The 17,964-nt window shown below is 47.1% G+C and overlaps 1 protein-coding gene and 1 long non-coding RNA gene across 2 annotated transcripts in view; one reads left to right on the plus strand and one right to left on the minus strand.

Annotated features, from left to right (window-relative positions):
• Positions 1-17,964, plus strand: part of LOC127930253 (casein kinase I-like) — a 78,240-nt gene that overhangs the window by 46,215 nt on the left and 14,061 nt on the right. Inside the window, 4 exon segments of the mRNA XM_052519812.1 lie at positions 6,235-6,383; positions 9,061-9,153; positions 9,156-9,237; positions 10,488-10,597. Coding sequence (XP_052375772.1) covers positions 6,235-6,383; positions 9,061-9,153; positions 9,156-9,237; positions 10,488-10,597 — 434 coding nt within the window.
• LOC127930256 (uncharacterized) lies at positions 14,877-16,036 on the minus strand. The gene is made up of 3 exons (XR_008137507.1): positions 15,973-16,036; positions 15,446-15,483; positions 14,877-15,004 (listed from the first exon to the last, which is right to left on the minus strand). It is a non-coding gene; the product is annotated as an uncharacterized LOC127930256 (long non-coding RNA).

The raw sequence follows: 17,964 nt of genomic DNA on the forward strand, positions 1-17,964 counted from the left end.
CAGGGGAGTTTACCACGTCCAGTTGTATAATAATTAAAGAGCTGTATCTCCACCCATCCTCTCCTCCCTCCTCTCAGGGGAGTTTACCACGTCCAGTTGTATAATAATTAAAGAGCTGTATCTCCACCCATCCTCTCCTCCCTCCTCTCAGTGGAGTTTACCACGTCCAGTTGTATAATAATTAAAGAGCTGTATCTCGACCCATCCTCTCCTCTCAGGGGAGTTTACCACGTCCAGTTGTATAATAATTAAAGAGCTGTATCTTGACCTCTCCTCTCAGGGGAGTTTACCACGTCCAGTTGTATAATAATTAAAGAGCTGTATCTCCACCCATCCTCTCCTCTCAGGGGAGTTTACCACGTCCAGTTGTATAATAATTAAAGAGCTGTATCTTGACCCATCCTCTCCTCTCAGTGGAGTTTACCACGTCCAGTTGTATAATAATTAAAGAGCTGTATCTCGACCCATCCTCTCCTTCCTCCTCTCAGTGGAGTTTACCACGTCCAGTTGTATAATAATTAAAGAGCTGTATCTTGACCCATCCTCTCCTCTCAGTGGAGTTTACCACGTCCAGTTGTATAATAATTAAAGAGCTGTATCTCGACCCATCCTCTCCTCTCAGGGGAGTTTACCACGTCCAGTTGTATAATAATTAAAGAGCTGTATCTCGACCCATCCTCTCCTCTCAGTGGAGTTTACCACGTCCAGTTGTATAATAATTAAAGAGCTGTATCTCGACCCATCCTCTCCTCTCAGTGGAGTTTACCACGTCCAGTTGTATAATAATTAAAGAGCTGTATCTTGACCCATCCTCTCCTCTCAGTGGAGTTTACCACGTCCAGTTGTATAATAATTAAAGAGCTGTATCTTGACCTCTCCTCTCAGGGGAGTTTACCACGTCCAGTTGTATAATAATTAAAGAGCTGTATCTTGACCCATCCTCTCCTCTCAGGGGAGTTTACCACGTCCAGTTGTATAATAATTAAAGAGCTGTATCTTGACCCATCCTCTCCTCTCAGTGGAGTTTACCACGTCCAGTTGTATAATAATTAAAGAGCTGTATCTTGACCCATCCTCTCCTCTCAGGGGAGTTTACCACGTCCAGTTGTATAATAATTAAAGAGCTGTATCTTGACCTCTCCTCTCAGGGGAGTTTACCACGTCCAGTTGTATAATAATTAAAGAGCTGTATCTTGACCCATCCTCTCCTCTCAGGGGAGTTTACCACGTCCAGTTGTATAATAATTAAAGAGCTGTATCTGACCCATCCTCTCCTCTCAGGGAGTTTACCACCAGTTGTATAATAATTAAAGAGCTGTATCTTGACCTCTCCTCTCAGGGGAGTTTACCACGTCCAGTTGTATAATAATTAAAGAGCTGTATCTTGACCCATCCTCTCCTCTCAGGGGAGTTTACCACGTCCAGTTGTATAATAATTAAAGAGCTGTATCTCCACCCATCCTCTCCTCTCAGTGGAGTTTACCACGTCCAGTTGTATAATAATTAAAGAGCTGTATCTTGACCTCTCCTCTCAGGGAGTTTACCACGTCCAGTTGTATAATAATTAAAGAGCTGTATCTTGACCCATCCTCTCCTCTCAGGGAGTTTACCACGTCCAGTTGTATAATAATTAAAGAGCTGTATCTCCACCCATCCTCTCCTCTCAGTGGAGTTTACCACGTCCAGTTGTATAATAATTAAAGAGCTGTATCTTGACCCATCCTCTCCTCTCAGGGGAGTTTACCACGTCCAGTTGTATAATAATTAAAGAGCTGTATCTTGACCTCTCCTCTCAGGGAGTTTACCACGTCCAGTTGTATAATAATTAAAGAGCTGTATCTTGACCCATCCTCTCCTCTCAGGGGAGTTTACCACGTCCAGTTGTATAATAATTAAAGAGCTGTATCTCGACCCACCCTCTCCTCTCAGTGGAGTTTACCACGTCCAGTTGTATAATAATTAAAGAGCTGTATCTTGACCCATCCTCTCCTCTCAGTGGAGTTTACCACGTCCAGTTGTATAATAATTAAAGAGCTGTATCTTGACCTCTCCTCTCAGGGGAGTTTACCACGTCCAGTTGTATAATAATTAAAGAGCTGTATCTTGACCCATCCTCTCCTCTCAGGGGAGTTTACCACGTCCAGTTGTATAATAATTAAAGAGCTGTATCTCGACCCATCCTCTCCTCCCTCCTCTCAGGGAGTTTACCACGTCCAGTTGTATAATAATTAAAGAGCTGTATCTTGACCCATCCTCTCCTCTCAGGGGAGTTTACCACGTCCAGTTGTATAATAATTAAAGAGCTGTATCTTGACCCATCCTCTCCTCTCAGGGGAGTTTACCACGTCCAGTTGTATAATAATTAAAGAGCTGTATCTCCACCCATCCTCTCCTCTCAGGGGAGTTTACCACGTCCAGTTGTATAATAATTAAAGAGCTGTATCTCCACCCATCCTCTCCTCTCAGTGGAGTTTACCACGTCCAGTTGTATAATAATTAAAGAGCTGTATCTCCACCCATCCTCTCCTCTCAGGGAGTTTACCACGTCCAGTTGTATAATAATTAAAGAGCTGTATCTTGACCCATCCTCTCCTCTCAGTGGAGTTTACCACGTCCAGTTGTATAATAATTAAAGAGCTGTATCTCCACCCATCCTCTCCTTCCTCCTCTCAGGGGAGTTTACCACGTCCAGTTGTATAATAATTAATGAGCTGTATCTTGACCCATCCTCTCCTCCCTCCTCTCAGGGGAGTTTACCACGTCCAGTTGTATAATAATTAAAGAGCTGTATCTCGACCCATCCTCTCCTCTCAGGGGAGTTTACCACGTCCAGTTGTATAATAATTAAAGAGCTGTATCTTGACCCATCCTCTCCTCTCAGGGGAGTTTACCACGTCCAGTTGTATAATAATTAAAGAGCTGTATCTCCACCCATCCTCTCCTTCCTCCTCTCAGAGGAGTTTACCACGTCCAGTTGTATAATAATTAAAGAGCTGTATCTCCACCCATCCTCTCCTCTCAGGGGAGTTTACCACGTCCAGTTGTATAATAATTAAAGAGCTGTATCTCCACCCATCCTCTCCTTCCTCCTCTCAGAGGAGTTTACCACGTCCAGTTGTATAATAATTAAAGAGCTGTATCTCCACCCATCCTCTCCTTCCTCCTCTCAGGGGAGTTTACCACGTCCAGTTGTGTAATAATTAAAGAGCTGTATCTTGACCCATCCTCTCCTTCCTCCTCTCAGGGGAGTTTACCACGTCCAGTTATATAATAATTAAAGAGCTGTATCTTGACCCATCCTCTCCTCTCAGGGGAGTTTACCACGTCCAGTTGTATAATAATTAAAGAGCTGTATCTCGACCCCTCCTCCTCTCAGGGGAGTTTACCACGTCCAGTTGTATAATAATTAAAGAGCTGTATCTCGACCCATCCTCTCCTTTCTCCTCTCAGGGGAGTTTACCACGTCCAGTTGTATAATAATTAAAGAGCTGTATCTCGACCCATCCTCTCCTTCCTCCTCTCAGGGGAGTTTACCACGTCCAGTTGTATAATAATTAAAGAGCTGTATCTCCACCCATCCTCTCCTTCCTCCTCTCAGAGGAGTTTACCACGTCCAGTTGTATAATAATTAAAGAGCTGTATCTCCACCCATCCTCTCCTCTCAGGGGAGTTTACCACGTCCAGTTGTGTAATAATTAAAGAGCTGTATCTTGACCCATCCTCTCCTCTCAGTGGAGTTTACCACGTCCAGTTGTATAATAATTAAAGAGCTGTATCTCGACCCATCCTCTCCTCTCAGGGGAGTTTACCACGTCCAGTTGTATAATAATTAAAGAGCTGTATCTTGACCCATCCTCTCCTCTCAGTGGAGTTTACCACGTCCAGTTGTATAATAATTAAAGAGCTGTATCTCCACCCATCCTCTCCTCTCAGGGGAGTTTACCACGTCCAGTTGTATAATAATTAAAGAGCTGTATCTTGACCTCTCCTCTCAGTGGAGTTTACCACGTCCAGTTGTATAATAATTAAAGAGCTGTATCTCGACCCATCCTCTCCTCTCAGTGGAGTTTACCACGTCCAGTTGTATAATAATTAAAGAGCTGTATCTCCACCCATCCTCTCCTCTCAGGGGAGTTTACCACGTCCAGTTGTATAATAATTAAAGAGCTGTATCTTGACCCATCCTCTCCTCTCAGGGGAGTTTACCACGTCCAGTTGTATAATAATTAAAGAGCTGTATCTCGACCCATCCTCTCCTCCCTCCTCTCAGTGGAGTTTACCACGTCCAGTTGTATAATAATTAAAGAGCTGTATCTTGACCCATCCTCTCCTCTCAGTGGAGTTTACCACGTCCAGTTGTATAATAATTAAAGAGCTGTATCTCGACCCATCCTCTCCTCCCTCCTCTCAGTGGAGTTTACCACGTCCAGTTGTATAATAATTAAAGAGCTGTATCTTGACCCATCCTCTCCTCTCAGGGGAGTTTACCACGTCCAGTTGTATAATAATTAAAGAGCTGTATCTCGACCCATCCTCTCCTCCCTCCTCTCAGGGGAGTTTACCACGTCCAGTTGTATAATAATTAAAGAGCTGTATCTCGACCCATCCTCTCCTCCCTCCTCTCAGGGGAGTTTACCACGTCCAGTTGTATAATAATTAAAGAGCTGTATCTTGACCCATCCTCTCCTCTCAGGGGAGTTTACCACGTCCAGTTGTATAATAATTAAAGAGCTGTATCTTGACCCATCCTCTCCTCTCAGTGGAGTTTACCACGTCCAGTTGTATAATAATTAAAGAGCTGTATCTTGACCCATCCTCTCCTCTCAGGGGAGTTTACCACGTCCAGTTGTATAATAATTAAAGAGCTGTATCTCGACCCATCCTCTCCTCCCTCCTCTCAGGGGAGTTTACCACGTCCAGTTGTATAATAATTAAAGAGCTGTATCTTGACCCATCCTCTCCTCTCAGGGGAGTTTACCACGTCCAGTTGTATAATAATTAAAGAGCTGTATCTTGACCCATCCTCTCCTCTCAGGGGAGTTTACCACGTCCAGTTGTATAATAATTAAAGAGCTGTATCTTGACCTCTCCTCTCAGGGGAGTTTAACACGTCCAGTTGTATAATAATTAAAGAGCTGTATCTCGACCTCTCCTCTCAGTGGAGTTTACCACGTCCAGTTGTATAATAATTAAAGAGCTGTATCTTGACCTCTCCTCTCAGTGGAGTTTACCACGTCCAGTTGTATAATAATTAAAGAGCTGTATCTTGATCCATCCTCTCCTCTCAGGGGAGTTTACCACGTCCAGTTGTATAATAATTAAAGAGCTGTATCTCGACCCATCCTCTCCTCTCAGTGGAGTTTACCACGTCCAGTTGTATAATAATTAAAGAGCTGTATCTCCACCCATCCTCTCCTCTCAGGGAGTTTACCACGTCCAGTTGTATAATAATTAAAGAGCTGTATCTCGACCCATCCTCTCCTCTCAGGGAGTTTACCACGTCCAGTTGTATAATAATTAAAGAGCTGTATCTCGACCCATCCTCTCCTTCCTCCTCAGTGGAGTTTACCACGTCCAGTTGTATAATAATTAAAGAGCTGTATCTTGACCTCTCCTCTCAGGGGAGTTTACCACGTCCAGTTGTATAATAATTAAAGAGCTGTATCTTGACCCATCCTCTCCTCTCAGTGGAGTTTACCACGTCCAGTTGTATAATAATTAAAGAGCTGTATCTCGACCCATCCTCTCCTCTCAGTGGAGTTTACCACGTCCAGTTGTATAATAATTAAAGAGCTGTATCTCCACCCATCCTCTCCTCTCAGGGGAGTTTACCACGTCAGTTGTATAATAATTAAAGAGCTGTATCTCGACCCATCCTCTCCTCTCAGGGAGTTTACCACGTCCAGTTGTATAATAATTAAAGAGCTGTATCTCGACCCATCCTCTCCTTCCTCCTCAGTGGAGTTTACCACGTCCAGTTGTATAATAATTAAAGAGCTGTATCTTGACCAATCCTCTCCTCTCAGGGGAGTTTACCACGTCCAGTTGTATAATAATTAAAGAGCTGTATCCTGACCCATCCTCTCCTCTCAGGGGAGTTTACCACGTCCAGTTGTATAATAATTAAAGAGCTGTATCTCGACCCATCCTCTCCTCTCAGGGGAGTTTACCACGTCCAGTTGTATAATAATTAAAGAGCTGTATCTTGACCCATCCTCTCCTTTCTCCTCACAGCGGAGTTTGCCACGTACCTGAACTTCTGCCGTTCTCTGCGGTTCGATGACAAGCCCGACTACTCGTACCTCAGACAGCTGTTCAGGAACCTGTTCCACAGACAGGGCTTCTCCTACGACTACGTCTTCGACTGGAACATGCTCAAGTTTGTGAGTAACGTCTCTCTGCTAACGTCTCTGAGTCACCCCCTTCGTTACATTGACCCGGCCTGGAGTCTTTTCATTACAATATCTCCTTTCTCCTGAAGTGTACACTCGTTCACTACTTCTACAATATCTCCTTTCTCCTGAAGTGTACACTCGTTCACTACTTCTACAATATCTCCTTTCTCCTGAAGTGTACACTCGTTCACTACTTCCCACAAATCTGTAAAGCGTTGGGATTGGTGGAGACATGGGCTAGTGGGAGGTTCCACTGTATTTCTTCAAGTCAGTGATGTGAACCAGTGCACACTTTGGGAGGAAGGAGAGGTAACTGAGACACAGTAATGGAATGTCCACGGTGGCCATTTTGTTGGTCTACGAATAGCAGTGGTGTCCCTGGTAACGGCAGCCATTTTGAATGCTGATTGAGCAAATTCCTGGTCAATAAGATCCTATAGTGTTGTTGTGATAGTGAAGGGTTGGGAGGTGGGACAGTGTGACTGTTGTCTCCATGGTGATGTTGTGATAGTGAAGGGTTAGGACAGTGTGTGACCGTTGTCTCCATGGTGTTGTGATAGTGAAGAGGTGGGACAGTGTGACTGTTGTCTCCATGGTGATGTTGTGATAGTGAAGAGGTGTGACCGTTGTCTCCATGGTGTTGTTGTGATAGTGAAGGGTTGGCAGGTGGGACAGTGTGACCGTTGTCTCCATGGTGATGTTGTGATAGTGAAGAGGTGGGACAGTGTGACTGTTGTCTCCATGGTGATGTTGTGGTAGTGAAGGGTTGGGACAGTGTGACTGTTGTCTCCATGGTGTTGTTGTGATAGTGAAGGGTTGGGAGGTGGGACAGTGTGACTGTTGTCTCCATGGTGTTGTTGTGATAGTGAAGAGGTGGGACAGTGTGACTGTTGTCTCCATGGTGATGTTGTGATAGTGAAGAGGTGGGACAGTGTGACTGTTGTCTCCATGATGATGTTGTGATAGTGAAGAGGTGGGACAGTGTGACTGTTGTCTCCATGGTGATGTTGTGATAGTGAAGAGGTGGGACAGTGTGACTGTTGTCTCCATGGTGATGTTGTGGTATTGAAGGGTTGGGACAGTGTGACTGTTGTCTCCATGGTGATGTTGTGGTATTGAAGGGTTGGGACAGTGTGACTGTTGTCTCCATGATGTTGTTGTGGTAGTGAAGGGTTGGGAGGTAGGACAGTGTGACTGTTGTCTCCATGGTGATGTTGTGGTATTGAAGGGTTGGGACAGTGTGACTGTTGTCTCCATGATGTTGTTGTGGTAGTGAAGAGGTGGGACAGTGTGACCGTTGTCTCCATGGTGTTGTGATAGTGAAGAGGTGGGACAGTGTGACCGTTGTCTCCATGGTGTTGTTGTGATAGTGAAGAGGTGGGACAGTGTGACCGTTGTCTCCATGGTGATGTTGTGATAGTGAAGAGGTGGGACAGTGTGACCGTTGTCTCCATGGTGATGTTGTGGTAGTGAAGAGGTGGGACAGTGTGACTGTTGTCTCCATGGTGATGTTGTGATAGTGAAGAGGTGGGACAGTGTGACTGTCTCCATGGTGATGTTGTGGTATTGAAGGGTTGGGACAGTGTGACTGTTGTCTCCATGGTGATGTTGTGGTATTGAAGGGTTGGGACAGTGTGACTGTTGTCTCCATGATGTTGTTGTGGTAGTGAAGGGTTGGGAGGTAGGACAGTGTGACCGTTGTCTCCATGGTGATGTTGTGATAGTGAAGAGGTGGGACAGTGTGACCGTTGTCTCCATGGTGATGTTGTGATAGTGAAGAGGTGGGACAGTGTGACCGTTGTCTCCATGGTGATGTGATAGTGAAGAGGTGGGACAGTGTGACCGTTGTCTCCATGGTGATGTTGTGATAGTGAAGAGGTGTGACCGTTGTCTCCATGGTGATGTTGTGATAGTGAAGAGGTGGGACAGTGTGACCGTTGTCTCCATGGTGATGTTGTGGTAGTGAAGAGTTGGGACAGTGTGACCGTTGTCTCCATGGTGATGTTGTGATAGTGAAGAGGTGTGACCGTTGTCTCCATGGTGATGTTGTGATAGTGAAGAGGTGGGACAGTGTGACCGTTGTCTCCATGGTGATGTTGTGGTAGTGAAGAGGTGGGACAGTGTGACCGTTGTCTCCATGGTGATGTTGTGATAGTGAAGAGGTGTGACCGTTGTCTCCATGGTGATGTTGTGATAGTGAAGAGGTGTGACCGTTGTCTCCATGGTGATGTTGTGATAGTGAAGAGGTGGGACAGTGTGACTGTTGTCTCCATGGTGATGTTGTGATAGTGAAGAGGTGTGACCGTTGTCTCCATGGTGATGTTGTGATAGTGAAGAGGTGTGACCGTTGTCTCCATGGTGATGTTGTGATAGTGAAGAGGTGGGAGGTGGGACAGTGTGACCGTTGTCTCCATGGTGATGTTGTGATAGTGAAGAGGTGTGACCGTTGTCTCCATGGTGATGTTGTGATAGTGAAGAGGTGTGACCGTTGTCTCCATGGTGATGTTGTGATAGTGAAGAGGTGTGACCGTTGTCTCCATGGTGATGTTGTGATAGTGAAGAGGTGTGACCGTTGTCTCCATGGTGATGTTGTGATAGTGAAGAGGTGGGAGGTGGGACAGTGTGACCGTTGTCTCCATGGTGATGTGTGTCTCTGTGTGTCCAGGGCGCCAACAGGGCAGCAGAGGATGCAGAGAGGGAGAGGAGAGCTGGTGAGGACAGACTGAGACAGGGACAGGCCAGGGCCCCTGCAGGGGCCAGGGGATCCCCTCCGCCTCCGGACGACCCAGAGGAGCACAGGACGCAGCCGCACCCGCACCCCTCACACCCACCTCACACACAGGTTAGTGAAAACACACACACACCTCACACACAGGTTAGTGAAAACACACACACACCTCACACACAGGTTAGTGAAAACACACACCCACACCCACCTCACACACAGGTTAGTGAAACACACACCCACACCCACCTCACACACAGGTTAGTGAAAACACACACCCACACCCACCTCACACACAGGTTAGTGAAAACACACACACCCCTCACACCCACCTCACACACAGGTAAGTGAAAACGCGCTCACACACCTCACGCCCACGTAAGTGAAATCACCCACACACCTCACACACAGGTTAGTGAAATTCCACACACACCTCACACACAGGTTAGTGAAAACACTGAATTGGTTAAATTAAGGTTGATCACCAGGTATCTGTCCTCTACCCCAGGTATGGAGGTCTCTCTCTCTAACCCCAGGTATCTGTCCTCTACCCCAGGTATGGAGGTCTCTCTCTCTAACCCCAGGTATCTGTCCTCTACCCCAGGTATGGAGGTCTCTCTCTCTAACCCCAGGTGTCTGTCCTCTACCCCAGGTATGGAGGTCTCTCTCTCTAACCCCAGGTATCTGTCCTCTACCCCAGGTATGGAGGTCTCTCTCTCTAACCCCAGGTGTCTGTCCTCTACCCCAGGTATGGAGGTCTCTCTCTCTAACCCCTGGTATCTTGTCCTCTACCCCAGGTATGGAGGTCTCTCTCTCTAACCCCAGGTGTCTGTCCTCTATCCCAGGTATGGAGGTCTCTCTCTCTAACCCCAGGTATGGAGGCCTCTCTCTAACCCCAGGTATCTGTCCTCTACCCCAGGTATGGAGGCCTCTCTCTCTAACCCCTGGTATGGAGGTCTCTCTCTAACCCCAGGTATGGAGGTCTCTCTCTCTCTAACCCCAGGTATCTGTCCTCTATCCCAGGTATGGAGGTCTCTCTCTCTAACCCCTGGTATGGAGGTCTCTCTCTAACCCCAGGTATGGAGGTCTCTCTCTCTCTAACCCCAGGTATCTGTCCTCTATCCCAGGTATGGAGGTCTCTCTCTCTAACCCCAGGTATCTGTCCTCTATCCCAGGTATGGAGGTCTCTCTCTCTAACCCCAGGTATCTGTCCTCTATCCCAGGTATGGAGGTCTCTCTCTCTAACCCCAGGTGTCTGTCCTCTACCCCAGGTATGGAGGTCTCTCTCTCTAACCCCAGGTATCTGTCCTCTATCCCAGGTATGGAGGTCTCTCTCTCTAACCCCAGGTATCTGTCCTCTATCCCAGGTATGGAGCGAGAGAGGAAGGTCAGCATGCGTCTTCACCGTGGAGCTCCTGTCAACATCTCCTCCTCGGACCTGACTGGACGACAGGACTCACGCATGTCCACCTCACAGGTTAGACACACACAACACCCTGTATATCCACCTCACAGGTTAGACACACACAACACCCTGTATATCCACCTCACAGGTTAGACACACACAACACCCTGTATATCCACCTCACAGGTTAGACACACACAACACCCTGTATATCCACCTCACAGGTTAGACACACACAACACCCTGTATATCCACCTCACAGGTTAGACACACACACAACACCCTGTATATCCACCTCACAGGTTAGACACACACACAACACCCTGTATATCCACCTCACAGGTTAGACACACACACAACACCCTGTATATCCACCTCACAGGTTAGACACACACACAACACCCTGTATATCCACCTCACAGGTTAGACACACACACAACACCCTGTATATCCACCTCACAGGTTAGACACACACAACACCCTGTATATCCACCTCACAGGTTAGACACACACACAACACCCTGTATATCCACCTCACAGGTTAGACACACACACAACACCCTGTATATCCACCTCACAGGTTAGACACACACACAACACCCTGTATATCCACCTCACAGGTTAGACACACACAACACCCTGTATATCCACCTCACAGGTTAGACACACACACAACACCCTGTATATCCACCTCACAGGTTAGACACACACAACACCCTGTATATCCACCTCACAGGTTAGACACACACAACACCCTGTATATCCACCTCACAGGTTAGACACACACAACACCCTGTATATCCACCTCACAGGTTAGACACACACAACACCCTGTATATCCACCTCACAGGTTAGACACACACAACACCCTGTATATCCACCTCACAGGTTAGACACACACACAACACCCTGTATATCCACCTCACAGGTTAGACACACACACAACACCCTGTATATCCACCTCACAGGTTAGACACACACACAACACCCTGTATGTCCACCTCACAGGTTAGACACACACACAACACCCTGTATATCCACCTCACAGGTTAGACACACACACAACACCCTGTATATCCACCTCACAGGTTAGACACACAAACACCCTGTATATCCACCTCACAGGTTAGACACACACAACACCCTGTATATCCACCTCACAGGTTAGACACACACACAACACCCTGTATATCCACCTCACAGGTTAGACACACACAACACCCTGTATATCCACCTCACAGGTTAGACACACACAACACCCTGTATATCGACCACACAGGTTAGACACACACACAACACCCTGTATATCCACCTCACAGGTTAGACACACACACAACACCCTGTATATCCACCTCACAGGTTAGACACACACACAACACCCTGTATATCCACCTCACAGGTTAGACACACACACAACACCCTGTATATCCACCTCACAGGTTAGACACACACACAACACCCTGTATATCCACCTCACAGGTTAGACACACACAACACCCTGTATATCCACCTCACAGGTTAGACACACACACAACACCCTGTATATCCACCTCACAGGTTAGACACACACACAACACCCTGTATATCCACCTCACAGGTTAGACACACACACAACACCCTGTATATCCACCTCACAGGTTAGACACACACAACACCCTGTATATCCACCTCACAGGTTAGACACACACAACACCCTGTATATCCACCTCACAGGTTAGACACACACACAACACCCTGTATATCCACCTCACAGGTTAGACACACACACAACACCCTGTATATCCACCTCACAGGTTAGACACACACACAACACCCTGTATATCCACCTCACAGGTTAGACACACAACACCCTGTATATCCACCTCACAGGTTAGACACACACAACACCCTGTATATCCACCTCACAGGTTAGACACACACACAACACCCTGTATATCCACCTCACAGGTTAGACACACACAACACCCTGTATATCCACCTCACAGGTTAGACACACACACAACACCCTGTATATCCACCTCACAGGTTAGACACACACACAACACCCTGTATATCCACCTCACAGGTTAGACACACACACAACACCCTGTATATCCACCTCACAGGTTAGACACACACACAACACCCTGTATATCCACCTCACAGGTTAGACACACACACAACACCCTGTATATCCACCTCACAGGTTAGACACACACACAACACCCTGTATATCCACCTCACAGGTTAGACACACACAACACCCTGTATATCCACCTCACAGGTTAGACACACACACAACACCCTGTATATCCACCTCACAGGTTAGACACACACAACACCCTGTATATCCACCTCACAGGTTAGACACACAACACCCTGTATATCCACCTCACAGGTTAGACACACAACACCCTGTATATCCACCTCACAGGTTAGACACACACACAACACCCTGTATATCCACCTCACAGGTTAGACACACACACAACACCCTGTATATCCACCTCACAGGTTAGACACACACACAACACCCTGTATATCCACCTCACAGGTTAGACACACACACAACACCCTGTATATCCACCTCACAGGTTAGACACACAACACCCTGTATATCCACCTCACAGGTTAGACACACACACAACACCCTGTATATCCACCTCACAGGTTAGACACACACACACAACACCCTGTATATCCACCTCACAGGTTAGACACACACACAACACCCTGTATATCCACCTCACAGGTTAGACACACACACAACACACACAACACCCTGTATATCCACCTCACAGGTTAGACACACACACAACACCCTGTATATCCACCTCACAGGTTAGACACACACACAACACCCTGTATATCCACCTCACAGGTTAGACACACACAACACCCTGTATATCCACCTCACAGGTTAGACACACACACAACACCCTGTATATCCACCTCACAGGTTAGACACACAACACCCTGTATATCCACCTCACAGGTTAGACACACACAACACCCTGTATATCCACCTCACAGGTTAGACACACACACAACACCCTGTATATCCACCTCACAGGTTAGACACACACAACACCCTGTATATCCACCTCACAGGTTAGACACACACACAACACCCTGTATATCCACCTCACAGGTTAGACACACAACACCCTGTATATCCACCTCACAGGTTAGACACACACACAACACCCTGTATATCCACCTCACAGGTTAGACACACACAACACCCTGTATATCCACCTCACAGGTTAGACACACACACCACCCTGTATATCCACCTCACAGGTTAGACACACAACACCCTGTATATCCACCTCACAGGTTAGACACACACAACACCCTGTATATCCACCTCACAGGTTAGACACACAACACCCTGTATGTCCACCTCACAGGTTAGACACACACACAACACCCTGTATATCCACCTCACAGGTTAGACACACACAACACCCTGTATATCCACCTCACAGGTTAGACACACACACCTGTATATCCACCTCACAGGTTAGACACACAACACCCTGTATATCCACCTCACAGGTTAGACACACACAACACCCTGTATATCCACCTCACAGGTTAGACACACAACACCCTGTATATCCACCTCACAGGTTAGACACACACAACACCCTGTATATCCACCTCACAGGTTAGACACACAACACCCTGTATGTCCACCTCACAGGTTAGACACACAACACCCTGTATATCCACCTCACAGGTTAGACACACACAACACCCTGTATATCCACCTCACAGGTTAGACACACACACAACACCCTGTATATCCACCTCACAGGTTAGACACACACACAACACCCTGTATATCCACCTCACAGGTTAGACACACACACAACACCCTGTATATCCACCTCACAGGTTAGACACACACAACACCCTGTATATCCACCTCACAGGTTAGACACACAACACCCTGTATATCCACCTCACAGGTTAGACACACACAACACCCTGTATATCCACCTCACAGGTTAGACACACACAACACCCTGTATATCCACCTCACAGGTTAGACACACACAACACCCTGTATATCCACCTCACAGGTTAGACACACAACACCCTGTATATCCACCTCACAGGTTAGACACACACAACACCCTGTATATCCACCTCACAGGTTAGACACACACAACACCCTGTATATCCACCTCACAGGTTAGACACACACACAACACCCTGTATATCCACCTCACAGGTTAGACACACAACACCCTGTATATCCACCTCACAGGTTAGACACACAACACCCTGTATATCCACCTCACAGGTTAGACACACAACACCCTGTATGTCCACCTCACAGGTTAGACACACACACAACACCCTGTATATCCACCTCACAGGTTAGACACACACAACACCCTGTATATCCACCTCACAGGTTAGACACACACACAACACCCTGTATATCCACCTCACAGGTTAGACACACACAACACCCTGTATGTCCACCTCACAGGTTAGACACACAACACCCTGTATATCCACCTCACAGGTTAGACACACACAACACCCTGTATATCCACCTCACAGGTTAGACACACAACACCCTGTATATCCACCTCACAGGTTAGACACACAACACCCTGTATATCCACCTCACAGGTTAGACACACAACACCCTGTATGTCCACCTCACAGGTTAGACACACAACACCCTGTATGTCCACCTCACAGGTTAGACACACAACACCCTGTATATCCACCTCACAGGTTAGACACACACACAACACCCTGTATATCCACCTCACAGGTTAGACACACAACACCCTGTATATCCACCTCACAGGTTAGACACACACACAACACCCTGTATATCCACCTCACAGGTTAGACACACACACCCTGTATGTCCACCTCACAGGTTAGACACACAACACCCTGTATATCCACCTCACAGGTTAGACACACACAACACCCTGTATGTCCACCTCACAGGTTAGACACACAACACCCTGTATATCCACCTCACAGGTTAGTCACACAACACCCTGTATATCCACCTCACAGGTTAGACACACAACACCCTGTATGTCCACCTCACAGGTTAGACACACAACACCCTGTATGTCCACCTCACAGGTTAGACACACACAACACCCTGTATATCCACCTCACAGGTTAGACACACAACACCTGTATGTCCACCTCACAGGTTAGACACACACACAACACCCTGTATATCCACCTCACAGGTTAGACACACACACAACACCCTGTATATCCACCTCACAGGTTAGACACACACACAACACCCTGTATATCCACCTCACAGGTTAGACACACACACAACACCCTGTATATCCACCTCACAGGTTAGACACACACACAACACCCTGTATATCCACCTCACAGGTTAGACACACAACACCCTGTATATCCACCTCACAGGTTAGTCACACAACACCCTGTATGTCCACCTCACAGGTTAGACACACACACAACACCCTGTATATCCACCTCACAGGTTAGACACACACAACACCCTGTATATCCACCTCACAGGTTAGACACACAACACCCTGTATATCCACCTCACAGGTTAGACACACAACACCCTGTATATCCACCTCACAGGTTAGACACACACAACACCCTGTATATCCACCTCACAGGTTAGACACACACACAACACCCTGTATATCCACCTCACAGGTTAGACACACACACAACACCCTGTATATCCACCTCACAGGTTAGACACACAACACCCTGTATATCCACCTCACAGGTTAGACACACAACACCCTGTATATCCACCTCACAGGTTAGTCACACAACACCCTGTATGTCCACCTCACAGGTTAGACACACACACACAACACCCTGTATATCCACCTCACAGGTTAGACACACAACACCCTGTATGTCCACCTCACAGGTTAGACACACAACACCCTGTATATCCACCTCACAGGTTAGACACACACACAACACCCTGTATATCCACCTCACAGGTTAGACACACACAACACCCTGTATATCCACCTCACAGGTTAGACACACACAACACCCTGTATATCCACCTCACAGGTTAGACACACACACAACACCCTGTATATCCACCTCACAGGTTAGACACACACAACACCCTGTATATCCACCTCACAGGTTAGACACACACACAACACCCTGTATATCCACCTCACAGGTTAGACACACACAACACCCTGTATATCCACCTCACAGGTTAGACACACACACAACACCCTGTATATCCACCTCACAGGTTAGACACACAACACCCTGTATGTCCACCTCACAGGTTAGACACACAACACCCTGTATATCCACCTCACAGGTTAGACACACACAACACCCTGTATATCCACCTCACAGGTTAGACACACACACACAACACCCTGTATGTCCACCTCACAGGTTAGACACACACACAACACCCTGTATATCCACCTCACAGGTTAGACACACACAACACCCTGTATATCCACCTCACAGGTTAGACACACACACAACACCCTGTATATCCACCTCACAGGTGTAGTCCACCTCACACACACACAACACCCTGTATATCCACCTCACAGGTTAGACACACACACACAACACCCTGTATATCCACCTCACAGGTTAGACACACAACACCCTGTATATCCACCTCACAGGTTAGACACACACACCCTGTATGTCCACCTCACAGGTTAGACACACACACAACACCCTGTATATCCACCTCACAGGTTAGACACACACACAACACCCCAGGTTGTATATCCACCTCACAGGTTAGACACACAACACCCTGTATATCCACCTCACAGGTTAGACACACACACAACACCCTGTATATCCACCTCACAGGTTAGACACACACACAACACCCTGTATATCCACCTCACAGGTATAGACACACAGGTTAGACACACAACACCCTGTATATCCACCTCACAGGTTAGACACACACACACAACACCCTGTATATCCACCTCACAGGTTAGACACACAACACCCTGTATGTCCACCTCACAGGTTAGACACACACACAACACCCTGTATATCCACCTCACAGGTTAGACACACAACACCCTGTATGTCCACCTCACAGGTTAGACACACAACACCCTGTATGTCCACCTCACAGGTTACCCATCCACACACACACACCCTGTATATCCACCTCACAGGTTAGACACACAACACCCTGTATGTCCACCTCACAGGTTAGACACACACAACACCCTGTATATCCACCTCACAGGTTAGACACACAACACCCTGTATATCCACCTCACAGGTTAGACACACACACAACACCCTGTATATCCACCTCACAGGTTAGACACACACACACCCTGTATATCCACCTCACAGGTTAGACACACACACAACACCCTGTATATCCACCTCACAGGTTAGACACACACACAACACCTGTATATCCACCTCACAGG

Source organism: Oncorhynchus keta, chromosome 5, assembly GCF_023373465.1.
Source record: "Oncorhynchus keta strain PuntledgeMale-10-30-2019 chromosome 5, Oket_V2, whole genome shotgun sequence".
Taxonomy (NCBI): Eukaryota; Metazoa; Chordata; class Actinopteri; order Salmoniformes; family Salmonidae; genus Oncorhynchus; species Oncorhynchus keta.